Raw genomic sequence first — 23,375 nt, forward strand, 5'->3', positions numbered from 1 at the left:
GTCAAGCTCGATCCCACACCTCAGTCACTAAGGTAAGGTAAGGTAGATTTCTCCACACACACAAAGTGGTGGCTGGGCAAGGGGGGGGCGACCCTCGCATCTCCACGCCCGGACACGGGCAGGAGCCCCACGGCATTCAAAGTGCAAGCACTGGCCCGGTGCACGTGGGTGAGCAGCCTGCCCCTCCCTCCCGACAAACCAACTCCCGCACACACACAATCGCACTCTGCTCTCTGGCCATCGAATGACTCCGAATGACTCTCAGTCACCTCCGCTCTCGGGGCGCTGGGCGGGGGGTGCCGCGCACGTTACCACTAGTGAAGGGGTGCAGGGTGCACACCCCGGCTGTGCGCCTCCTTTGTTTCATATTTGAGTCACAAACACACACAGACCTGCCTTAACACCTCGGTCCAACGCGCTCGGCTATGGTCATCACCGCGCGGAGTTTGTCTGCTGCGTCTCCCACCAGCCGCTCTGCTGCCTGCCGATCGCCTCGAGCTGCGCGCGCCGATCCGCGGGGTCTGCCGACAGCGCCTCTGCAGCGGCCAGCAGGCTGGGCGCCTCCTCGGAGCCGAGCCTGTCAAAGGCCCCTCCGGTTGCGAGCACGGCGTGCGCGAGGGCCCTCTCCCGCGTCGAGTCGTTTGGCATGCCTCTGTGCTGCAGTCGAAAGTCGAAGAGGATGAGCCCGCCCGCAGGGCAAGCTGGCACCGCCATCTCCGCCATCGCCGCCGCGTCTCGCTCGAGGAGGTACGAGCGGCACGCGTCGAGCCTCGCCGCCTCGTAACCGAGCCGCTTCCGCTCCAGATGCGAGCCGGGCCAGAACATCGTCCCATCGCCGCCCTCTGCGAGGTCGACCAAGGGCACGAAGACGTTGAAGAGGCGGTGCCTCCGGCTCAGCCTCGCGAGTCGGAGATGCGTGTCGCCCGCGTCGGCGTGGAAGCGCTGCGCCCCTGCGCCGGGGCTGCTCACGATGGCGCCAAGCTGGTCGACCGCCGGGCGAGGAGGGAGGAGCGAAGAGGCTGCCTCGAGCAGGGCGCGCGACCACGGAGGCGTGTACTCAGGCAGCATCCCGTCGTCCCCGTTTGCGGGCAGCGAGTGGAGCGCCTCCACCACCGGAGCCGCGGCACCCACCGCCTCCTGCAGGAGCTTCGTCCACGCAGACCGCTGTGTCGGCCTGAGGCTATACCGGCCGCGGTGCCGCTTGTCGATCTCGATCCAGGCGTAGTCGCTCTCGATTGGGTCCAGCCCAAGCTGGCTCAGCCTGTCGTGGTGGCGAGAGAGCTCCGACGAGACGGCAGCTCGAGCGTCGGACACAAGCTCAGCGCTCAGGCCGGCGTCCGGGATGACGGTGAAGCCGGCGTCCCGCAGCTCGATGGCGTGCTGGAGCAGTCCGCCGGGCGCCGTCCTCGCAGTGCCGCTAGCGAGCGCGAGCGCTGCAGAGCTGGTGCTGAGGCAGAGCAGCATGAGGCAGAGCAGCATCTCGTCGTGGCCCAGGGGTATAGGATATTTCCGGGAAACTTTTGCCTCATTTTTTCTTTTTCACGGTGTACTCGTCTGGAAACCAATTGCACGCCCTCTCCGACACGGCGACCATGACGGGATAGGTAGGGGCAGGGCCCCGCGTTGGTGTCCAGTAAGTCCGAGCTGCCAGGCTGTTCTTCCTTCGCCTTTCTTGAGCACTTGAGCACTGGATGGGGTCGATTCCGCGTGGTACGGGACCCCTCGATCGTCTCGCCCTCCCTCACTGATGTGTTCATTGGGGGGGGTCATAACAAACACGGTACAGGATCGAGGTGCACGCTGCTGGAGCAGTGTCGTCCCCCCTCTCCCCGACGGCCAAGCTGCAGAAACAAGCTTTCAGTGCCTACAAGTGTAGGCACTGGATTATCGTGCGCGCGGAGCGCGCTGGTGCTACCCGGACACACGCGCGGAGCGCGCTAGCTGGACACACGCGCGGAGCGCGCTAGCTGGACACACGCGCGGAGCGCGCTAGCTAGACACACGCGCGGAGCGCGCTGGCTAGATACCGCGCGGAGCGCGCTGGCACCTATGTGCGCGGCAGCGCACCGCGGTACCGGTAGAGTCTAGACACATGAAGACAGTCTGTTGCAGTCAGTTGTGGCCACGCTGCTTCGAAGCTGGCCTGACGTCGTAGCACGCGTCTGGCAGACGCTGTGTCTCTGCCTCGCTCGACCTCAAAACCCGCGAGCTATATGGGTGGTCCTGACGTCGACAGACGCCCGAGGACCACGGTGAAGCTGAGCCGGAACGCGTCGACAGGTCTCGTCTGAGCCCGTGGCGGTCGCCGGCTGAGTCGCTGTGCACGGAGGACCGGTACCTCAGGCGTCACCTCCGCAGCCTCAGGTCTCACACTCCATCACCTCCGACGGGACGCCGTCGGTGGCACGCTCGGCGGCGAGTTTGTGTCCGCTACATCTCGAGTACGGCGTCGAGCCTACCCACTCCAGTTCAAACACACCATACCACGCAAAAAGTGGAACCCTTTATCGCCGTGCAGCTTTGCCAATGTGGCGAGGGGGTGGAGGAGGGGGCGGAGGCCCGAGGTCCCGCTCCCCGCCAGACGACCGGCTCTCCAAGCGGCAGCGTCGCGCGCGGAGCCGGAGCCGCAGCCCGGGCGGCGACGGCGAGGGCGGCGCGTTGCGTCACTTCCAGGAGCACAGCGCAAAGCCGGGCTTCAAGAAGCTGCACCACCCGGAGCGGGTCGCGGAGGAGCTGCTCGCCTTCCGCGAGGCCGCGCGCCGCAGCCTCCGCCAGCTGGTCGCCGAGCTCAAGCAGGGCTCGCTGCTCGGCCCGAGACTCGCGGCCGCGCCCTCCAGCGCTCTCGGCGCAAACGGCGAGAAGCGGCGGTCAGAGGCGGAGAACGGGGAGGCGGATGAGTCGGGTGGCGACGGCGAGGCCCTCCCTGACGCGGCGCCTCCCGCCGCCGAGGACGGCGGCGCGCCGCTCCAGCTCCGCCCCGCCGCGCCGGCCGTCGGCAGCGTCGTGGTGGACGGCTTGACGCCGGGCTCGCTGACTCCGATGCTGCCGGCGCTGTACTCCGCCCTCGCGGGGGGGGGGGAGGGCGCGGCCGCCGAGGGGAGCGGCCTCACCGCCATCGCCGCGGCGGAGCCGATCGGAGCCGATCGCGACGGAAGCGGCGAGGGCGCCGGCTCGCTCAAGCTGCGGCTGTGGGCGGGGTACGCGTCGGGAGGCGCGGCGAGGGCGGCGGCGAGGGCGGCGCAGGAGCTGCCTCAGCTGGCGGAGCTGGCGCCGAGGGCGGCGCTCGTCAAGGCGGTCGAGCGCGTGCCGCCCCTGCTGCGCACCGCCCTCCCCCCGCAGCGGTCGGCCGCGGCGCTGCTGCCGCCGCTGCGAGAGCTCTGCGCGGCACTCGCGGCTCGGGCGGCGCTTCCGACGGCGGAGGAGGCGGCGGAGGAGGCGATCGGGCGCGAGGCGGTCGAGGCGCTGCCGTGCGAGTCTCGCCTCCACCTCCTCCTCCTCTACCTTCGCCGCGTCCTCGCCTTTGACGTGCGCCGCCAGCAGCGCCGCCGCCAGCAGCGCCCGCGGCAGCCTTCCCTCGCCCGCCTGCGCGCGCGCCCCAGTCCCAACGTGCGCGCACGCCCCGCCCCGCAGGCCCAGCTGGCGGTGCAGCACGGCTCGCCGGCGGAGCTCATTTCCTCCTCGGGCGAGATCTAGCCGAGATCTCTACCCGAGATATGGCGGGGCTCGTCTCCTCCTCGGGCGGCCGCCGCCCACCCCCCCCCCGGAGCCTTTGCCGGAGCCTTCCCGGAGCCTTCCTGGAAGCCTCCCCGCAGGCGAGTGGGCCGCCGCCGCCTTCCCGCGCCCCGAGCGCTCCACGCCCGATGTCGCGAAGGCTGCGCTCGAGCGGTGCGCCGCGCACCAGGCGTACTTGCAGGCACCGCATCCCCTTCCCCGCTCCCCCGCACCGCTGCCGCCACCGCTCCCCCGTTGCCGGTTGTTTGCCTCAGCTGACTGTCGCCTCTGTGCGCGCCGCAGGCGCTCGGCCAGCAGGACAAGGAGACTGCTGCGGCGGCGGTCGCGGCGGGCGAGGCCTTCTACTCCGCCAACTGCCTCCAGATCGAGGAGGGGAAGTACCGTTGCCCCCTTTCCGGAAAGGTTTTCCGAGGGCCAGCCTTTGTGGGGAAGCACTTGGACAACAAGGGGGCGGAAAGTTCCCCCCTCCCCCCCCCCCCCTAGCCTGCCCCCGCCGCCTCCCCTAGAGATCTCGAGAGGGCGAGCGGCCCCCCGAGGCGTGTTGAGCCCCCCCCCCCCTCCCCCAGCCCCTTCCCCCTTCCCCCTTCCCCTCCAGGCACGCGTCCAAGCTCGACGCCGAGGTTGCGGCCGCCTTCGAGCCAAAGTTCAAGGCCTACTTCCTTGCCGCTGACGCACGCGTCTCGGCGCTGCGCGCGCTCGAGCCGCTCCGCGAGCCGCCCTCGCCGCCCTCGCCTCGCGCGCCTCGCTTCGACGAGCGGCGCGGAGGAGGAGGCCGCCTCTCGGACGAGCGCCGCTCCGGAGGCGACGACCGGCGCGGAGGCGGCGACGACCGGCGCGGAGGCGGCGGAGGAAAGGGCGGAGGCGGAGGCGGTGGCGGCGGCGGGCGCGACCGGGATTGCTTCAACTGCGGCCAGTCCGGGCACCTTGCCCGGGACTGCCCCAACCCGCGCCCGGGGCGCGGCGTGGGAGGCTCGGCGGCGCCGCGCCCGCCGCCCGCCGGCGCGCTGGTCAGCAGCCGGCCGATCAAGTCGTACATGGACCTCGACGCTCCAGAGGAGGACGACCTCTTCACGTAGACCGCCGCATGAGGTGCCACCGACACGTGAAGTGTCGGCGGGAGAAGGCCAGTCCGCCCGGCGGCACCGCTTCGCGACCGCGCTGCACCGCGGGCACAGCGTCTCGCACGCTCCTATCGGCGAGAGGCGCGACCTCTCACAAACAACACCTTTGTCTCTCCGACGTGGAAGAGAGAGAGAGAAACCAAAGTGCAAAGACGAGTTGATAAGATGTTGCATCTTCCGGTGCGCGGCGCGCGCGGGCCTGGTTCGTGGTCAATTTCAGTTTCAAACTGAGTTTCGAGCGCGCGAATCATGAAAATTCTTGTTTGATTCTCACACAAACACGGGACTGCGCTGGCGCGCACTGGCACTAAACAACAGGTCCGCCAAAACTTGAATTCTTTTTCTCCTTCTAGCTTCTTGTCTCGCTCGGGGCTGCGGTGGTTTGCCTGCGTTAGCGTGTTGGTGCTAGCACGCGCGCCAGTCCGCGCACACACCGGTGTCGAGCCTGTCTGCTGAGAGTGCTGTGCCATGTGAGAGAGAGTTGTTTTCTTGTTAAGGTTCTTCGGGGGCCCCTTTAGGGAGGCAAACCCTGGCCGGCCCCTAGAACCCCAGGTAAGGCCCAGGTGTGGCCTAGGGCATCAGAAGGGACCAAGAGGAGTCCAGTCTGAGCCATAGAGCCCATGTCTTTGCCCCCGAAGGTCGCGTTCAAATGCCCGGAACGGACGTTACAGTGGTGTCCGGCCAGCGCGATCACCGAGCTGTGACGCTCAGGGAAGCCGGTTGAGGTACTGGTTTCTTTGCCCAGGCCTGGCCTACGGCCCGTGCTGGATCAGCTGAGCAAGGTTTGGGGAGAATCTCCCGGACAGATCTTCAGATATTTTGACGGATGACCCAGCGGCGCTTCACGACCGTGGTCCACAACAGGAACTGGCGCGACCTCGCCGTGGAGCTCGCTGAGGAGGGCTCCGCGGGATCGCGGTCTGCTCCTCGTGGCAAGAGGGGCAAGGCGCGTGCCGAGGGCAGGGAACGGGCGAGGCACGCGGCCTGGCGGGAGGCGGTCCGCTTCGTGGCGGTGAGCCAGGACGGCGCCGGCGCCTTCCTCAACGCCATCCCCATGCGGGATGACATGCGAATGGAGACTTGGGCGATGCGTCTTTCGGTGCAGCGCCGCCTGGGTCTCCCCCTCGACGTGGCCTGCCAGGCCGCGGCGGCGGGCAAGAAGACTCGGAACAAGAAGACCCACGACGAGTTCGGCGATGCTGCTGTCAACGTGCCGCAGCAGAGCCACAACACCAGACACAAGTGTACTCTTCAGCGCCTCATCCTCGCCCTACGCGCCGCGTGGGGCACGGCTGTGCGAATGGAGCCGACGAACCACCTCGGTCATAGTTACAACAAACAACCCGACGTGGACGCGTTCAACATTGGCACGGGCGGCAGGCGCTTTTCTGGCGATGTCAAGGTTGTCTGCCCTCTCACCAGCAGCGGGGAGCACGGTCGGAAGGGCGCGCTTTTGTCGCTTTCGGCAACACCGAGGCGTTCTACCGGAACATGGTCGTGGGGCATGGGCCCTACTGCGAGGAGGGAGAGGGAGGCGAGGGGGAGGGAGAGGGGGGGGGAGGGGAGTGTGAGGGGTACGGGGGCGAGGGCATGGAGGGGGAGAAGAAGAGCAAGGGCGAGAAGGGGGCAGGGGACGGGTCGATGGCATACTAGGGGGGCAGGGTGGTGGGCGGCGATCGCCGCATACCGTCCCATGGCGGCGAGTATCGCTACGCCAGGGAGGACAAGGACGTCGACGTGCAGCTGCTGCTGTTCGAGTCGTTCGGTGGGTTCGGGAAGGGGGTCGGCGCGATCCTCTGGAAGGCGGCGAACGCGCTGCAGAACAAGCTGACGCGGGCCCAGTACCTCGATGAGGTGACTTGGACCACCAAGAGCTGGCTGGGGCTGCAGAAGCAGCGCATCTCAGTCGTTCTTCACACGGCCATCGCAGAGCAGATTGTGAATGAGCTTGCCTGCGGCGAGGGCGGTCGAGTGCACGGAGCTAAGTGCCTCGCCGTCCTCGCGGGAGTCGCTTAGGCGGCTCCCGTGGTGTACCTGTGTTAGTGCCAGTGCGCGCCAGTCCCGTGCCTAGTGTCGTGGACGAAAATTCTTCTTTTCGTTTTCCGGCCCTCGTTGTCCAAAGAGCCCATCGACAGCATGCCTGCCCGTCGGCCCGTGCTCAAAGTCGTAGCCAGGCGCACATCCGACTCCTGTCCCTTCCTGAACGAGGAGCTCGCATTCGAGCTCTGTCCGGGCGAGGTAGTCTGGCTAAGAGGCGCCTCCGGGGCCGGCAAGTCGTACACGAGCCTGCACCTCGCCGGGCTCGCGAAGCTTCCCGGCGCAGAGATCCACATGGAGTGGGATCCGAGCGTCGCCGCCGCGCAGCGCATCGGCTTCCTATTCCAGAAGGGCGTGCTCATCGACTCACTCTCGCTCGCCGCCAACCTCGCGCTCGCAGCGGAGGCCGCCGCCCTGCCTGCAGACTCGGACGCGATCGCGGCGGCGCTCGAGGCTGTGGGTCTCTCTCCCTCGGCCGACGGGTCAAAGATGCCGGGCGAGCTCAGCGGCGGCATGCTGCGCCGCGCCGCCCTCGCCCAGATCCTCGCGCAGCGCAAGTGTGCGGACCCTACGGGACAGAGAGCCACTGTGACCGACTTTGAGACGGAGAGGCCTCTCCGCGGCGTGGGCGGTGGCTTGAGCACGCTGCGGCGCCTCCGCCTCAGGCGCGTCGTGATTCTGGACGAGCCGTTTGTCGGGCTCGACCCTCCCGTGGCGGGGGAGATCACCGCCCTCCTCAAGCGGGTCGCCGCAGAGCACGGCATCGCTCTCCCGCTCCGCCTCCTCTCGCAGTGCGACATGCCTCTCTTTACGGATGCCGCCGTGAGCAGGCATCTCCCTCCTCCTCATCTCGCACATGGCCGAGCGCGCCGCCGCCCTCTCCCCTGCGGCCACCGTCTCCCTCGAGCGAGCCAGGCGCGAGGCGGGGCATAGGCCGCCTCTGGGAGGGGCGGGCGGAAGGTTCAGGGAAGGCTCCACCGCTGTCTAGGCCCGAGGACGGAGACGCGGCGCGGCAAGACGCAGACCTGTCGGGACTGCGCTTCGCCGTGCGCTGCGCTGCTCTCTCTCTCTCTCTCTCTCTCTCTCTCTCTCTCTCTCTCCCTCGCACACATCTCTCCGCTCTCTCGCACACATCTCTCCGCTCTCTCGGCGACACTCTGGCGGTGCGGCAGGTTCGCGCCTCGCGCCGGTTCGCCGACTACTTCTTCATCTCCGCGCCGCTTATCGCGATGGCGTTCGCGGCCACCGGCGCCGCGCTCTCGATGCTCCTCGCCGACATGCTGCAGCGGGTAGACGTGGTCTGTGGCGCCTCCTCCTCGCCTCCGTCTCTCCCGCGAACCCCCCTCCCGCCGACTCCCCCCCACCTCCCCCGCCTCGCAGGTGCGGATCATCGCTACCTTCCTCACGCGCTACCTCGCGGGCAACCCCGCGCTGCCCCTCATCCTCCAACTCGTCGACGGAGTCGTCAAGCAGAACGAGGCCGCAGCCAAGCGGAAGCTCTACGCGCTCGCCATCGGCGCAGCCTCGCGAGGCCTAGGCTCCTTGCGGAGAGCGCGTCTCTTCACAGCCCGCGCTGTGGAGCAGGGTCCGTCTTCACGATCGAGCTCGGCCCGCTGCTCACCGCGCTCCTCCTCGCAGGCCGGATCGGAGGCTCGTACGCCGGCGAGGCTGGTAGGACGGCCTGCTCCTCCGGCTTGCGCTCGACGCTTCATGGGTGAGTGGTGCGTCGCAGGCGACGTCGCGATGATGGCCTCCACCTCGCAGGTCGACCTGCTCAAGGTGCTCGGAGTCGGGCCGACTGCGTGGACCTTCCTCCCCGCCCTGCTCGCCGCGGCACTCCGCACCAGCACACGCACACACCTCGCCACCCGGGCGCGGCTCTTCACGCGCGCCCCAGCCGTGAACAGGCTCTCGCCGCGCCGCTCCTCTCGCTGCTCGGCACCGCCGTCGCGCTGCTGATGGGGGCGGTGGTCGGCGGAGGCGGAGGGTTCGACATGATATCTCCCGACGAGTACTGGCGCGAGATGCGGCCGCTGCTGCTCGAGCGACCGGTGGCTGCAGCGCCTGCTCGAGCTCGCTGTGAGCGGCGTCTCTTCACAAACTCGCTGTGAGCAGGAGGGGCAGCACCTGCTCAAGTTCGCGCCGCTGGTCAACGTGTACCGCTCCCTCGGCTTCATGCTGTGCACGATGGGCATCTCGCAGCTCTGCTCGCGCAGCCGGCGGAGGCTGCAGCCGCGGCACGTGCCCCTCGTCATCACGTCGGCGGTGGTGCTCTGCCGCCCTGAGCGCCTCCGTCGTCGGCCGCGGAGGGCGTCTCTCTTCACACCTCGTCCTGTGAGCAGGTGCTGTCGTGCCTCGCCATCCTCTTCCTCGACTGGGGCTTCTCGCAGCTCTTCGTGCGGCTGGACGGCGGCGAGCCGCTCGAGAGAGGCGCGCCGGCCCGAGGGCTCCGAGAAGGCTCAGGGCGGCTCCTCCTCCCGCGTAGGCGAGCCGCTCGGCGGGGAGGCGGACTTCAGCTTCGACGGCCCGGCGGGCGAGGGGGGCGGGGCCGGGGAGGGGGGCGAGCTGGCGGGCGGAGGGCAGGCCGATCTCGGCGGGGGAGAGGCTGACCTCCTCGAGCAGGCAGGCGGGGACGGGAGGCTGGGCGATGGCGCCGAGGGCGGTGCGGAGGAGGAGTACGACGAGTTTGCAGACGAGCTCTGACGATGTGAGCGCTGTTGTAATATGAAGTGTATTTTCGGTACGGACGACTCGATGAGAAAATGGAAGAGTCTCGCGCAGCAGTCCGCTCTCTTGTGTGGCTACCGAGCCTTGGATGCTACACTCCACAACTGACGGTACACTGACGGTACTCCTTCCACTTAGCTCTTTAGCCGTCCGCCGACCTCATGCTCCGGCGAAGGACTTTCTCGCTGTCTTTCACACGCCAACCAACGTCGCAACGGCCAGTGGGAGAGCGGGAGCACCGGCGGAGAAGGCGATGCTGGCTGTGAGGGTGATGCCGGCTCCTAGGACGATCATATGTAGTTGTCTCTGGGGATCAATGCCCGAATTCGGGCAGCGACGGGAGAGCGCTTATTCGATGCACAGAGCGACACAGGAGAGCCTCGAGGCGCTGGCGCGGCTGGACGCCACCCTAATCATCCAGGCTGGGGCGCGCCGCCTTTTGGCTCGTCGCCAGCCCCCTCCGGAGAATCGGCCGTGGGCCAGTAGCCTGGCCGAGGCGATCGCGGAGCGGCGCAAGTTTCACAGCGCCGCACTACTGATGCAGACGGCGCTACGGCGCAGGGTGGCGCAGAGGCGCATGGTCGAGCAGCGCGGCGCGTGCCGGAGGATCCAGGCGGCGGCTCGCTTACGCCGCGTGGTTCGGAGGCGCGCAGTGGCCACGCACACGCAAGGCGAGGCGGCGGCGGCGGCAGCGGCGGCGGCGGCAGCGAGAGAGGCGGCGACGCGAGCGTTGCGACTCAAGGCAGAGGCGGACGCGTCGCTCGCGGCGGTGACGGCAAAGGCCATGGAGATGGCGGCCGAAGCTGCGAGGGCAAAGCGGGAGGAGGCGGCACGGGCGGAGGAGGCGCGTGCCCGGGCGGCCGCCGAGGCAGCGGAGGCTGCGAGGCGGGAGGCGGAGGCTGCGAGGAGGACGGAGAGGCAGCGCGAGGCGCTCCAGAGGGCGGACCTTGAGCGAGAGCGGCAGGAGGTGCGGCTTATCATGTCAAGACTCGAGGCGGAGGCGCCAAAGCTCCGCTTGGCCGCCAGGAAGGCGTCTGAGGCGGTTGAGGCCTCCGAGAGGCAGGTGGAAGGGCTGCGGGCGAAGGGCGCCCGGGCGAGGGAGGGCAAGGCCGCGTCGGCGCTGCAGCTCAGCCTTCAGAGGGCGCTTGCCCAGCTCGCCGCTTGCCAGGCCAGAAAGGCGGTGCGGGTCGCCCTGGTAAAGGCCTCGAGCGCGGAGCTCCACTTCTCGCACGCTGCGCTTGAAGCCGTCTCGCTCGGCCAGATGCGGAACCTGCGCGAGCACGCCCATCAGGCGGCGCAGCTGCGCGCAAAGACGCTCGAGGCGGCCCGCGCGTCTGGGGCGCTCGGATCGCCGTCGCCGAGCCCGGCCGCGCCCCAACCGGAGGCCACGCCGCCCAGCGGCCCCGCGACCAGCACGAGGGCGGCGGCCTCTGAGGTGGTGCCGGTGCGCACTTCGACCCTCAAGCGCGAGACGTGGCAGGCGTTGCAGGCGGGCGAGATGGGGGGCGTCGACGCCGCGACAGTAAAGGCGTGGCGCGACGAGATGAGCGAGCTCGCGGCGGCACGCCGAGCGAACGACGCCAAGCGACGCGTGGCACGCTGCGGCTCGTCCTCCGTGGTCAGGGCGTCGCATCCGCACCCGTGGGGCAGAGGAGAGAGCGCTACCCGGAGCCGAGGCCCGAGCGCCAAGGCTCAGCCGCCCGGAGCGAGTGAGGATGATGTCTCTGCGAAGGACCTCGCGACCGTCAAGGCGGAGGCGAAGCACCGCGCCCTGCAGCGGGCGCGGGCCAGGCACCGGCTGGCGGAGAGTGCTGAGCGGGCGGCCATCACGCGGGAGAGGGCGCGCGAAAAGCAGATCCAGGCGGCGCTGGAGCACCAGATCCGCAAGGCGCGCGTGGAGGAGCGCGCGTGGAAGGACGCCACGCGGCGCGTCGTCGCCAACCGGAGACGGCCACCCGCACCTGGACCTCTGCCGCAGCAGAGGGGTCCCTCTTCGGAGCGGCACGGTTCGGGAGGAGCAGCCACGCGCAGCAGCGGCCGGGAGGGGATCCACAGCGGCGGCACTAGCGGCCGGGAGCGCCGACGCAACGGCGGGACTGGCGCGCGGGGACAGGCTCCTCCGGAGGAGGCGGCTGGCGCCCGGAGCCTCGCTGCTCTGGCCAGCTCGAGAGCTCCCGCCCCATCCTTGGCCGCCGCTTTGCCCAGTCCTTGCCTCGTGGCCGACCCGCGAACGCTGCCCGAGCAGCTGATGGTACCGTGGGCGATCCTCCCTCGCCGAGTCCGCGGCCTCGCGATGCGCCACGGATACACGCACGTCTCGTGGGACCTCGAGACGATGGCGCTGATCCAGCAGACGAGTGTCAGGTACCGGCGCGAGGGTGCCGACCTCAGAAGCGGCCCGCGGCCGAAGCTGCGTGAGAGGGGGGGGCGCGCCGCAGCCAGTGGCTTGCATCACCCGGAGGTGCGGGCGACAACGGGAGCGCGGACGCGAGGTCAGTGACATAGCTCGTAGGCATATAGAAGAAAACGTGAGCTGAAAACGCGGAGAAAAAGGCAGGCGCATGATTGAAAAAAGAATCTTACAACAAAACTCCCTCGCACAACACACAAAAAAGAAACAATCAACTCATGCACCAACTCCAATTGCTCCAACCGAAAAGGGACACACACACGGGTGTATGGAAAAGAGAACACGCCCAGCAAAATGGACTCGCGCCAAGGAGGGTGGAGGAACGGCACAGAACGTCACCATGCAGGAGCTTTCCGCATTCCGGGAAGGGGAGTGTGCGGGCTAGCCATCCTCCACGTCCCTCGTCCGGCAACGTCCGCATGCTCGCTCGTCCGCTCTCGGGCTGAGCTCTCGGGTCCTCATTCATCCATCCATGCCACGTCGCCCTTCCTCCTTCCCTCCGTCTCCTAAGGGGAAAGAAAACAAAACGCCGACAGAACTTGGCGCTGTTGTGCCCCTCCATACTCGTAGCTCTCCATGAGGCTCACTTGGGTCGAGGCTGCATACTAAAGCGAGTCTCGATGGCGCCGCGCGCCAACGAGCGCACCAGTCTGCTGAAGGGTCCATCGAGCAGCAGCGCGACAGTCGAGCAGCAGTCCTCGTTTGCTCCCGTCCGGGCGGTCCTGTCCTGCACCGCAGCCCTCGTCATGACGCTGGTCGCCGCGGCGCTGCTGGTCGCCGCCTCGCTGCAGGCCGCCGACCTCTCGGCGTGGCTCGCCACGCCCTCGCCGGGTTGGTCGTCGGCACCTCCGCCGCCCTTGGACAAGCCGTCCGGAGGCCCGCACCGGCCCAGGCGAGCGGCAGGCTCCGAGCCGTCACCGACCGCCGCCACCGCCTCCACGCATGAGACAACACTTCCACCCCCACCTCCTTGGTGGAACCGCCCGAGGAAGTGGAGGAAGGAGGTGATGGTCGCGAAGGAGATGGGTGGTGCCCGCGCGGCGCTGCACGGCGGCCAGGGCGAGACACTTCCGAGACACGGCCTTAGGGGCAGGAGGCAGGGCCGCCGGAACGCGAGCCAAGCGGGCAGGCTCCGCGTGCGCGGCGCGCCGTCGGAGCGGCTGCGGCTACGCGTGGCGAGGGCGAAGACTGTCGCCGAGGCGAGGGGCGGGAGGAGGGAGGCGAGGGATGCCGCAAGGGCCAAGTATGCTGCCGCGAGCGCCTCCCCCCGAGACCGGCCGGCGGCGAGGTCTGCTGCTGCTGATCGGTTCCTCGAGTCGGTGCACGTGGTGCCACAGGGAGGCGCGCTGGCGGTGGAGTGCAGCGGCGGGACGTGGGTGAGGCAGGTGTCCTTCGCTTCGTACGGCGCGCCGGTGCGGCAACCCAACGGCTCTCTGGCGGCGGACCCGGCCTGCCACCTCGACGAGACGAAGAGGGTGGTCGAGGAGGCGTGCCTCGGCCAGTCGCACTGCTGCCTCCCGATCGCAGACGCCAACTTCCCGCGCGACCCGTGCCGAGGCCGCGTCAAGTCGTTCGCCGCCGTCTTGGTCGGGTGCGACCTCCACTTGCCTCCGAGCAGGTACAAGACGCACTGCGCTCTCTCCGGCCAGCCGATGCTGCCGCAGGAGGACGTCGAGTTCCTCGCTGCCCTGCAGCTGCCGCCCGCACCCGAGCCCGTCCCGCCCGCGGTCGCGATCATGGTCGACACGACCTACCGGCCCGAGCTGCAGTCTTTCGTCGTGCAGAGCGTGCGCCGCGCCACCGGCTGGCCCGTCCAGATCTTCACAGGACCGACAGCCAAGCCGCAGCTCGCGACCCTCTTCGCGGAGGAGATCTCGAGCGGCGCTCTCTCGCTCACCGACCTCGGCGACGACTACATGGAGGATTGGGTGCGGCTCTCATCGATGATGCTCATCCCGACCTTCTGGGAGGCGGTGCGGGGCAAGAAGGCGCTCGTCTTCCAGCCCGACTCGGTCATGTGTGGCAACGCAACCCGCTCCATCGACCACTTCGTGCAGTACGACTACGTCGGACCCCCAATGTCGGGGCCGTGGTGGATGACGTCAGACCACCCTTCGCAGTGGTCCGTCGGCTGCGGCGGCTTCTCGCTGCGCGACCGCGCCCTCTCGATCCGGATGTCCAACACGCCCGCTTGCATCACCCCCGCCGCCGGCAAGTTCGAGGACCAGCAGCTCGGCACCATGTGGAAGCGGATCGAGGCGAGGTGTGGCGACGCCGGCATCACTGTCCGCCGGCCGTCGCGCTTCGAGGCGGTCGAGTTCGGCGTCGAGTACGACCTGCACATGGACGTGCTGCCTGGCGAGGCGCCGCAAGGGTACCCACCCCTCCCCTCCGGCTGCACCGCCAACTTCTACACCGGCCCAAAGTACCAGCCGCACACGACGAAGCGAAAGTGGCAGCCGACGCCGCTGCCGTCGCCGCAGCAGTGCCCCGAGCGCTCCTTTGTCCCGATGGCGTGCCACAAGTGCTGGTTCTGGAACCAGCGCACCTGGCGGTTCATGAAGCGGCACTGCCCAGAGGTGACAACGCTGCGCCAGCTGCGACGCAAGTACGAGGTTGGCACCGAGTTCACCGGCTTCCCCAAGCGGCCGAAGCCGACCCCTCGGCGCGGCGCCATCCCGCCCGACCAGCGCTACCTGCCGCACGACATGCTGCAGGGGCGGTGCCACGGCCGGTGCGAGGCGCAGCCGCCGCCCACCGGCTTCGAGAGGACCGTCCGAGGGGACTACCTGAGGAAGGGGTGAGGTGGCCGTTCGTGGATATAGAGCAGAGCGTGCCCGCAGAGCGCCCGCGGCGGGACATTTGTGTCTGTGTATGTGTGAGCGCGTGTGTGTGACACGGCTGACGGGGGTACGATCGTGCGCGCTCGCGATCAACTGAGAACTGTCGCCCGCGCTTCTTTTACGTCTTTTGTTTTGATCATATTTATCTCTTTGACAAGCCATCTCTGTTCTCAAAAACCTACGCACACATTGGCTCAGCCGTCGGCCTCCCCCTCCTCCCTCCGCCGCCTCACGCACACCGGCAGGGAGTAGTGCTCGAGGGCCCACCAGTTACGGCCTGCCTCTGCGCCCTCCCACGTGCCCGGCGCCACCGACACCCGGACGGGCTCGAAGGTGGCGGTCAGGCCGAGCGAGTGCAGGTGGCGTCGTGCGGCCTCGCAGTAGACGCGGTGCAGGAAGGCGTCGTGCGAGGCGATGCCTGCGTCCACGGCGGGGCAAGCGTCAAGGGAGGGGTGCGGTGAGGGGGTGTGCGGTAGGGTGGGAGGCGGCGCCGTTGAAGTACGAGTAGACTCCTCCGGGCCGGAGCAGGCCGGGCAGCAGCTCGTGGAAGCGGAAGAGCTCGTCGGCTCCTGCTGACAGCTCTCCGCCTCACGCCTCTGCCGGTGCGGGCGAGGGCGCGGCTACATGCGCCGCCCTCGGCGAAGGTGTCAAAGAAGATCGCGTCGAAGGGCGGGTCCGCCTGCTCACACCGCACGCCGCTTGGACAGTTGCCTCTCCGCACGGCGCCGCGAGGGTGTGCGCCGCCTCGTCGCACAGCGGCGGCAGCACGCCCTGCCACGTGCCCTGCAGGACAGTGACGCCCGCCCGCTCGAGCCAGCCGCCTCGCCGCATCGCGAGCAGCACGTCGGCGTGCGGCTCGACGATGGTGTGCGAGGCGGGGCGGCGCCGCTGCAGCGCCGTGTCCACGAGCCCGAGCCCGAACCCGAGGTTGAGCACGCGCGCCCCGCCCTCCTCCGGGCAGAGGGCGGCCGCGTGCGCCTCCATGAGCGGCGCCTCCCACGCCATCATCACCTGCACGCAGCTCGACGAATCTCAATGGGGGTAGCAGCCCGCTATCCCTCTCTCCCTCCCCGGCCCGTCAAGCTCGCCCATCAGAGTCTCGTGTCCAGGCCACATCTCGGCCACATCTCGGCCACATCTCGGCCACATCTCGGCCACATCTCGGCCACATCTCGGCCACATCTCGGCCACATCTCGGCCACATCTCGGCCACATCTCGGCCGCATCTCGGCCGCATCTCGGCCACATCTCGGCCACATCTCGGCCGCATCTCGGCCGCATCTCGGCCACATCTCGGCCACATCTCGGCCACATCTCGGCCACATCTCGGCCACATCTCGGCCACATCTCGGCCACATCTCGGCCACATCTCGGCCACATCTCGGCCGCATCTCGGCCGCATCTCGGCCACATCTCGGCCGCATCTCGGCCGCATCTCGGCCGCATCTCGGCCACATCTCTCACCGGTCTGTCGAGCTCGTCCATCAGCCGGCCCTCCTCGAAGCGGAGGCGCTGCTGGAGGAAGTCCGAGTGGAGCGAGTGGCCGAAGCACGCCTCGTGAGCAGCCTCGGCAGGCCCGGCGGTAGCAGCAGCATCGTCACGGTCGGCGGCTGTCCCGCTGTCGGTGGCAGCGGTGACGGCTTCGCTTCGCGAGGCGCGGTCGACCTCCCAGAGGACGCTGCTGCTGCCCGCCTCGAGGAGCGCGTCGAGCAGCGCTGTGTTCCCGTCCCTCAGGGCAATCGCTCCCGCGGAGTGGCCGAACGAGTCGATGGCGTCCCACGGAGCGCCCGCCTCCATCAGCGCCAGCGCCTCGGCGGTTTGACCGGCGTGCACGGCAGCCATGAGCGCGCGCGGCAGCGCCTCGTCCTGAACCGCACGGACCTGCGCGAGCACACGACGCACCAGCGCTTCGCCGGCCTGGCCCTCGGCAGCCTCAGCAGCGTCTCCGATTGTCGCAGCCTCAGCAGCTTCGACGCCAAACGATGAGAGGATTTGTTGTGGAGAGGCCCCGGCAGCGAGCTGGGCAGCGACGTACTGGCGGCAGTAATCGATGCCGGCCTCGTCTGGGTCTGACGAGGACGGGAACATGGTTACAGGCATGCCCCCAGTTTGCGCCAGTCCGCGCCCTTGTCGTGCCAGTGTGCTGCTTGTATTTTAAGAATTCTTTCTTTCTTTACCTGCCATCCCGTTGACCTTGGACTTAATGACATGACATGCACCCACTCCTCTCCTTAAAATCCCTGTGTGGTGGCGGCGTGCCGTCCTCCCATCCCTCCCTTGCAATGTCGGCTTTCTTTCTTTATTTCTTTCTTGGGATGTCCCTCCCTTAGCTTCTTTCTTTCTTGGGATGTCCATTTTATTTATGTATAGAAAACAACAAAACATCTCTCTCTCTGTACTGTATAGACCAGGCAGGGGGAAGACTTTTACAACAACGGAAAAGAATTTCGCCGCGATCCCGTGCAAGTGTTGTGCGGAAAACTAGTGTACCTTTGTACTACTCATCAAACAACATACACTCAGAAACCCCTCTCCCTTTTCTCCCAGTAAGCTAAAAGTACGTCTCAGAGTAAGCTAAAAGTACGTACACCCAAACAGAAATCCGCGAAGAGCTAACTTATGGGAGGGAGTAAATTGTGGTAAATCTGTAATAAGATCCAAACTCGGCGCCGGCTAGAAGTCCTGCCAAAACTCGAGCGTCCTCGTGGCTCCTGCACACTCCCGCAACACTCCCCGCAACTGAGCCAGCAATGGGTGCGCACGAGTATGCGGCCGAGGCCGCAGGCAATCCCCACAGCTCCGTCGGCGACGGCCTCAGCTCGTCGTGGACCGCGGTCGGGCACGCCTGGGCTGGGACGAGCACCTCCTCAGAGCCCCCCGCCTCACTCTCGCCGCAATACACGGCAGAGCCAACCTCGGTTGACGTCTCGCTGCTCATGCAGCAGCAGCGGCAGATGGCCGAGCGCCCCAAGCAAATGGAGGCTATGATGGCAGCCCAGCAGCGCGCACACGCACTCGAGAAGGTGCGCATGGACCTGCAGCTGGCTACGGCCGAGGCGACCACCGTGGCGAAGGGCGGCGAGGCGCCTACGCTCCGCGCCAGCGCAAACTTCCTGCAGAGCTGCATCCACGTCCAGGCCATGTGGCGAGGCCAGGCCGTGGCGTCGCGCTACAAGACCGAGCGGCTCATGGCGACGGACATTCAGGCCGCCATGCGCAAGTGGCTCGCAACGCGGCAACTCGTTGCAGCGCGGGGAGCGGCCATCAAGCTTTCCGCCTCTGCGCGCCGCCGCGCCGCCGTCCTCGAGCGGGCGTGGCTGCTGCGCGAGAGGTCGGCTGCACGGGTGCAGGCGGCCTTCCGAGCGTACAAGGCGCAGGTGCTCGACGCGCCTGCGGTGACCAAGTCGCGTCTCATCGCACGGCGCCTGCATGAGGAGAGCCTGAACCGCGGCGCGCTTCGATTCGCCGAGGTGAAAAAGGCGGCGGCGGTGGCAGCGGTGCGGGTGGCAGCAGAGGCAGATGAGGCGGTGCTGGCAGCGGCGTTGACGGCGGCAGAAGCGGACAAGGCCGCTGCAATGGTGGCGCGGGCGGCAGCAGAGAGGAGCAACAGGGCGGCGGTGGCGGCGGCGGTGGCGGCGGCGGTGGCGGCGGCTCGCGTGGAAGCAGAAACGGACCAGGCGGCAGCGTTGGCGGCAGTGCGTGCGACGGCAAAGGCGGACCAAGCGGCGGCGGTGGCGGCGGCTCGCGCGGAAGCAGAAGCGGACAAGGAGGCGGCGTTGGTAGCCACAGTGGCAGCAGCAGAAGCGTACGACGCCCAAACCGAAATTCCTGTCCCATCCTGCGATGGTGGGGCGGGACTGCCGTTTCAGCCGTCATCGCACTTCCGAGGGCAGCAGCCCGGCTACGTGTACCGTATCGGCCATCTGGGTCTGGGATACTACCCTGACAACGATGCGATGATGGCAGAGGCGGTGAGGGTAGCCTCTGCGACGCGCATTCCATTCCCACGAGCGCCTCATCAGCCGCAGTGGCTCGTGCGATGATGCTGATTGCTGGTTTGCTGGGCCCCGTGTGCGCGCATTGAATTCAAGATGCGGCGCGCGAACGAGATCAGTTGCGAGGTGGGATATTCATGAGGAGGAGCGGGGGATGCGGGTGTCCGGGTGTACACCGTCTTGTGCATCATTTTTTTGCATGACACCGCGGGAACCTAGACTGAACTGTGTGTCTACACACACGCAGATCGTGAAGATACAGGGCGTGAGAGAAGAGAGTACGTCGGCCGTAGTTAAGACTGCCGCTCAAGCGGCCCCTAGAGACCTGTTCCTCTGGCAGAGCCTCCCGAACCATCCGCCATGACCCGAATCCCCGCCTTCACGTGCCTACTGTCGCCCTTTGCGAACCATCCCGCCCCCATGTCCAGCCAGCCGTCTCGGTCCAGCTCCCGAAGCTCGTCGCTGCATGCGCCCGCCCTCGCTAGGCCGTACAAGTCCGGGAGCTCGTCGTTCGAGAGGACGCAGCGCCACCTACACGCATGTCCACAATCCATGAGCACGCACCTCTCGAGGCCCACAGAGCGACAGGATGCACACGCTTCACCGCTTCTGCGCGCGGCGGAAGGGGTCGCCGGCGCCAAGGAGGCGGCGGGCGATTGGCCCGCGCTCCATAACCTTGAAGCCGAGAGCGAGCCGCCACTGCTGGCGCGGCAGGTCGCGCTGGTCGCTTCGGTGCACCTCCTCCTGCCGCAGCACGAGCGCCTCGCCCGCCTCGAGCGGCAAGTTCGAGACCTCGGGCTCCCTTGTGCCCGCCGTAGTCAGCGAAGAGCCGGCGGCGCCGCCCGCCGCGCCTGGCCCCAGAGCGGCGATCCTCTTGGGCAGCTGGAGAACCGCGCTTAGGTTGCCGCCGCCTAAGCCTCGAGCCAGGTGGCGGTGCAGGCGCTGGTACCACAGGCGGTTGGCGCCGTCGTTGCGGATGACGTCGAAGGAGTGGTTGTGGCCGCCGCCTGACGCTAGGACCAGCCACAGGTTGAAGCCCGAGCCGCAGCTCTCTGTCGTCCAAAAGGCCCCGTCCTGGTGCCACCGCTGGAAAGGCACCACCCCTTGCGTGCGCCACGAGTAGAAGTCGCTCACGATGATGAACCGGCCGCCGAACTCGGCCGAAATCCGCGACTGCACTCGCGCGAGGGCGCGCACCTGCGTTGGTATGCGTGGCGTCAGCATTGCAACGGCGGTCTCACCTCTAATCTGGGACATTGAGCTGCCGTCAGCTCGTGGCCTAGGCCGCGGCGAACGAGGTCTCCAAGCAGGAAGTAATACTTGTTCACGCCGTACACGTAGCGCGGAGCAACCTGCAGGAGGCGGTGGTGGCAGTGGCGAGCTGCACGGAGTGCAGTGGTGCCCGAGGAATGTCTCGCGTGCCTGACGGAAGAAGCGCTCTGCAAAGTGATGGCGTTCCTCGCGCCGCAGGATGCCCTCAAGCGTGCGAGGGTAGGACCGCGGGGAGCAATGCGACGACATACACCGCTCGGGGACGCGCGCCGTACTAATGTTTGTAGAGGGAATTCGCGCATTTCCCCCCAGTTTCATTCCGGGACGTCGAGGAATTTTCTGCGATTTTTCAGACGACGTACAGCGGTATATCTTCTTGTTAATTGCAAGTCAAACATTAGCATTATTCGCGCGTCCCCCGCGACCGCAGACCCAGGGCGCACACACACACACACACACACTCACCAGGGCACCTATCTCAACAAGTGCACACGCTATCTCAATGGTCCAGTATGGCCGTGTCCTCCTCCTCCGCGCCATCCCAGAATGGCGCGAGTCGTACCTCGGCTACGAGCGCCTCAAGCGGCTGCTTGAGCGGCTCCCAAATGCGCAGTCCTCCGGCTCCTTCTCGCCGATGGAGTCAATGACGAGTAACTTCCGCTCGTCGGACGATCTCGGCGCGCCACTGCTGCCGGGTCCGTACGCTGAGGTCGAGTCAATATTCTTCGCCTACCTCAACGAGGACCTGAAGCGGATGAACGAGCTCGCCGAGCCCGAGACCGCTTCACTTGAGAAGAGCGTCGCTCTCGCGACCGCAGGCGAACAGCGCAGGTCGATGCCGGACGTGGCCGTCGGCCACCGGGCGTCCATGGGAGTCCTCTCCTTTGACGAAGTTGCCGCGCTCTACTGCCGGCTCGGCAAGCTCCGCTCCTTCCTCTCGCTCAACACGACCGCCGTGCGAAAAATCGTGAAGAAGTACGACAAGTCGATGCCACCTGGAACGACGAAGCAGCTGCCGCTTGTGATGAAGCGGATCAAGGCGGAGCCCTTCACCGCGTGCCAGGCCCGTGTCGACGACATGGTATGGAGGACGGAGAGTTGATTCGTGAATGGGGCCAAGGCTCTTGATGACGGGTTGGACTTGCTTCGCAGGTGAAGGAAATCGAGAACTTATTGCCCGACAGAGTGCCACAGCTGCGTCAGATGGCGAAAGATTCGCTCAAACACGCGAGCGGTACGGTCGGTCACCACACCTACAAGCTCGTCCCCCTCTTTGGCTCGCTCGGCGTCGGCCTCGTCGTCGCCTTCTTCCCGCTCGAGGCCTTCCATGACAAACCCGAGCCGCAGCGATGCCTCGGCGTTCTGCTTGCGATAGTCGGCCTCTGGCTCTCTGAGGTGACACCCTCCCCCTCCCGACCCAACCCGCTCCCAATCCTCGCCCAACTCCGACTCCACCCGCGAACAACCACGACGAACCCAACGTCTCTGCAAGGCGATCCCCTTCTTCGCGACCGCGTTGCTCGTGCCCGTCCTCGTCGTCACGTGGGGCGCCATGCCGCCCAAGATGGTCAACGGCGAGCTCGAGACGCCCGCACTGATCGCCAAGCGCGTGCTCAACGCGATGTTCAACGCGCGCAATCCTCCCCTTCTCCTCCCAGCGACCACTGCTCACGGGGGGCGTCGATTGCCCGACTGCTGGTAGGCCGTGATCCTCCTCGTCCTCTCGGGCCTGGTCGCCGCGCGGGTTGTTGCGCGCTGCCAGCTTGAGCTGCGTCTCGCCGCAGCGCTGCAGCAAAGGCTGGGCGAGCAGCCGCGGCTATTCATCCTCGCCGTGATGATGCTCGGTGAGTGAACCAGATCGGGATGAGGCTAACTCTACACTCCGCCCTCGGCCTCGTTCCGCATCCGCCTGGTCTAGGGATAATCATCTCATCATCACACCAGGCCTCCTCCTCTCGGCCGGCATCTCCAATGTCACCGCGCCCGTACTCCTGCTCGCCGTCGTGCAGCCGCTGCTGCAGGAGCCACCATCCTCGCCTTTAGCTGACCTGGCTGGCTTTGGCTGATTTCGGGATGTTGGGCGTAGGAGTTGCCCTCCGACTCGCGCTTCTCGCGCGCTCTGCTGCTCGGCCTCGCCTTCTCCTGCAACCTTGGCGGAATGATCACGCCGATCGCTTCGCCGCAGAACGCGATCGCGCTCGTCTCGCTGCAGCAGTTTGTCGGCATCGACGTCTCTTTTTTGCAGTGGATGCTGGTCGCAGGGCCGATTGCGATCTTTGGGACGGCGGGCATCTGGCTGATGCTCCTCCTCCTCGTGCGGCCCGACGACTGCGCCGCGCTGCCCAAGGTCGTCTTCTCCGAGGCGCCGCTCACGCGGAAGAAGAAGCTCGCCCTCGCCGCAGTCGCGGTGGCGGTCACCCTCTGGGCCTTCCTCTCCGCCCCACCTCTCAAGGCCACGTTTGGGGACCCCGCCATCGTCGGTGTCGCCCTCGTCGCCTTTGCCTTTGGCTCGGGCTTCCTCGACAAGGCTTCGTCGAGCTCGCCGCCGTGGCGTGACGCGATCAACTGAGAACCAGCATGTCGCGACTGCTGTGTAGGACGATTACAACTCAATGCCGTGGCACCTGCTCACGCTGATCGCGGGCGGCAACGCGCTCGGCCTCGCCGTGCAGGAGCCGCAGCTGATACCCGAACCCCACCTCGCAACACCCGCTAACCTGCCCCGGACGCGCCCAGCCAGGAGTCGGGCTTGCTGCAGCTCATCGCGGACCACGCCTTCCACGTGCTCGGCACGGACACGCCCCACTACCTGCTCACCAACATCCTCGTCGGCGGCATCCTCCTTGTCGGCAACTTCGTCTCGCATACCGTCGCCGCCATCATTGTCTTGCCCCTCGTTGCCACCATCGGCGTGCATGCAGGCCAGCCCGCACCGCTCGTCTTTTGCTGCGCGCTCGCCTGCTCGGCCGCGATGGCGCTGCCCGTCTCCTCCTTCCCCAACCTCAACTCGCTCACCGCGGAGGACGACCTCGGCAACGCCTACCTATCCGCCGCCCACTTCCTCGCCATGGGCATCCCCGCCACCGCGCTCGCCGGGCTACTCGTCGCCACACTCGGCTACGTGCTGAGCATGGGGGTGCTTGGGTGAGGAGCGGAATACAAATACAGCGATAAATTCTTTTGCGCCTTGAGCTTGTTCGCGCCGGTGGCTGTGATAACCTCTGTTGCTCCACGCGGC

At 67.3% G+C, this 23,375-nt stretch overlaps 7 protein-coding genes across 7 annotated transcripts in view; 5 read left to right on the plus strand and 2 right to left on the minus strand.

The window, feature by feature from the left end:
- Positions 1-432: 432 nt before the first annotated feature.
- EMIHUDRAFT_108321 (hypothetical protein) lies at positions 433-1,479 on the minus strand (the record flags this gene model as incomplete). The annotated part of the gene is made up of 1 exon (XM_005793293.1): positions 433-1,479. One exon carries the CDS (start codon positions 1,477-1,479, stop codon positions 433-435), a length of 1,047 nt encoding a protein of 348 aa, XP_005793350.1.
- Positions 1,480-2,526: 1,047 nt separating this feature from the next.
- EMIHUDRAFT_466429 (hypothetical protein) lies at positions 2,527-5,126 on the plus strand (the record flags this gene model as incomplete). The annotated part of the gene is made up of 3 exons (XM_005793294.1): positions 2,527-3,525; positions 4,015-4,109; positions 4,328-5,126. 3 exons carry the CDS (start codon positions 2,527-2,529, stop codon positions 4,806-4,808), a joined length of 1,575 nt encoding a protein of 524 aa, XP_005793351.1. The 3' UTR covers positions 4,809-5,126.
- Positions 5,127-6,989: 1,863 nt separating this feature from the next.
- EMIHUDRAFT_222339 (hypothetical protein) lies at positions 6,990-9,593 on the plus strand (the record flags this gene model as incomplete). Its single annotated transcript, XM_005793295.1, has 11 exons — positions 6,990-7,447; positions 7,556-7,712; positions 7,886-7,936; positions 8,063-8,179; positions 8,271-8,445; positions 8,475-8,561; positions 8,623-8,669; positions 8,798-8,941; positions 9,006-9,158; positions 9,233-9,286; positions 9,513-9,593. The coding sequence occupies 11 exons, from the start codon at positions 6,990-6,992 to the stop codon at positions 9,591-9,593; spliced, it is 1,524 nt and encodes a 507-aa protein (XP_005793352.1).
- A 340-nt stretch (positions 9,594-9,933) lies between these two features.
- Positions 9,934-12,122, plus strand: EMIHUDRAFT_222340 (hypothetical protein; the record flags this gene model as incomplete). The annotated part of the gene is made up of 4 exons (XM_005793296.1): positions 9,934-10,254; positions 10,555-11,235; positions 11,308-11,981; positions 12,056-12,122. The coding sequence occupies 4 exons, from the start codon at positions 9,934-9,936 to the stop codon at positions 12,120-12,122; spliced, it is 1,743 nt and encodes a 580-aa protein (XP_005793353.1).
- A 3,237-nt stretch (positions 12,123-15,359) lies between these two features.
- EMIHUDRAFT_54865 (hypothetical protein) lies at positions 15,360-16,715 on the minus strand (the record flags this gene model as incomplete). Its single annotated transcript, XM_005793297.1, has 5 exons — positions 15,360-15,436; positions 15,495-15,568; positions 15,625-15,881; positions 16,335-16,436; positions 16,536-16,715. Coding segments are annotated over 5 exons (690 nt in total), but the record flags the coding sequence as incomplete, so codon positions are not given.
- Positions 16,716-17,620: 905 nt separating this feature from the next.
- EMIHUDRAFT_108324 (hypothetical protein) lies at positions 17,621-18,913 on the plus strand (the record flags this gene model as incomplete). Its single annotated transcript, XM_005793298.1, has 1 exon — positions 17,621-18,913. The coding sequence occupies one exon, from the start codon at positions 17,621-17,623 to the stop codon at positions 18,911-18,913; it is 1,293 nt and encodes a 430-aa protein (XP_005793355.1).
- Positions 18,914-20,639: 1,726 nt separating this feature from the next.
- EMIHUDRAFT_466430 (hypothetical protein) overlaps positions 20,640-23,375 on the plus strand; it is a gene marked incomplete at both ends in the record, with an annotated part of 6,144 nt that continues 3,408 nt past the window's right edge. The window contains 6 exons of the mRNA XM_005793299.1: positions 20,640-21,218; positions 21,290-21,532; positions 21,630-21,746; positions 22,224-22,628; positions 22,735-22,803; positions 22,878-23,281. Coding sequence (XP_005793356.1) covers positions 20,640-21,218; positions 21,290-21,532; positions 21,630-21,746; positions 22,224-22,628; positions 22,735-22,803; positions 22,878-23,281 — 1,817 coding nt within the window. The remainder of the gene's footprint in view (positions 21,219-21,289; positions 21,533-21,629; positions 21,747-22,223; positions 22,629-22,734; positions 22,804-22,877; positions 23,282-23,375) is intronic.

Source organism: Emiliania huxleyi (genome assembly GCF_000372725.1).
Source record: "Emiliania huxleyi CCMP1516 unplaced genomic scaffold EMIHUscaffold_102, whole genome shotgun sequence".
Lineage (NCBI taxonomy): Eukaryota > Haptophyta > Isochrysidales > Noelaerhabdaceae > Emiliania > Emiliania huxleyi.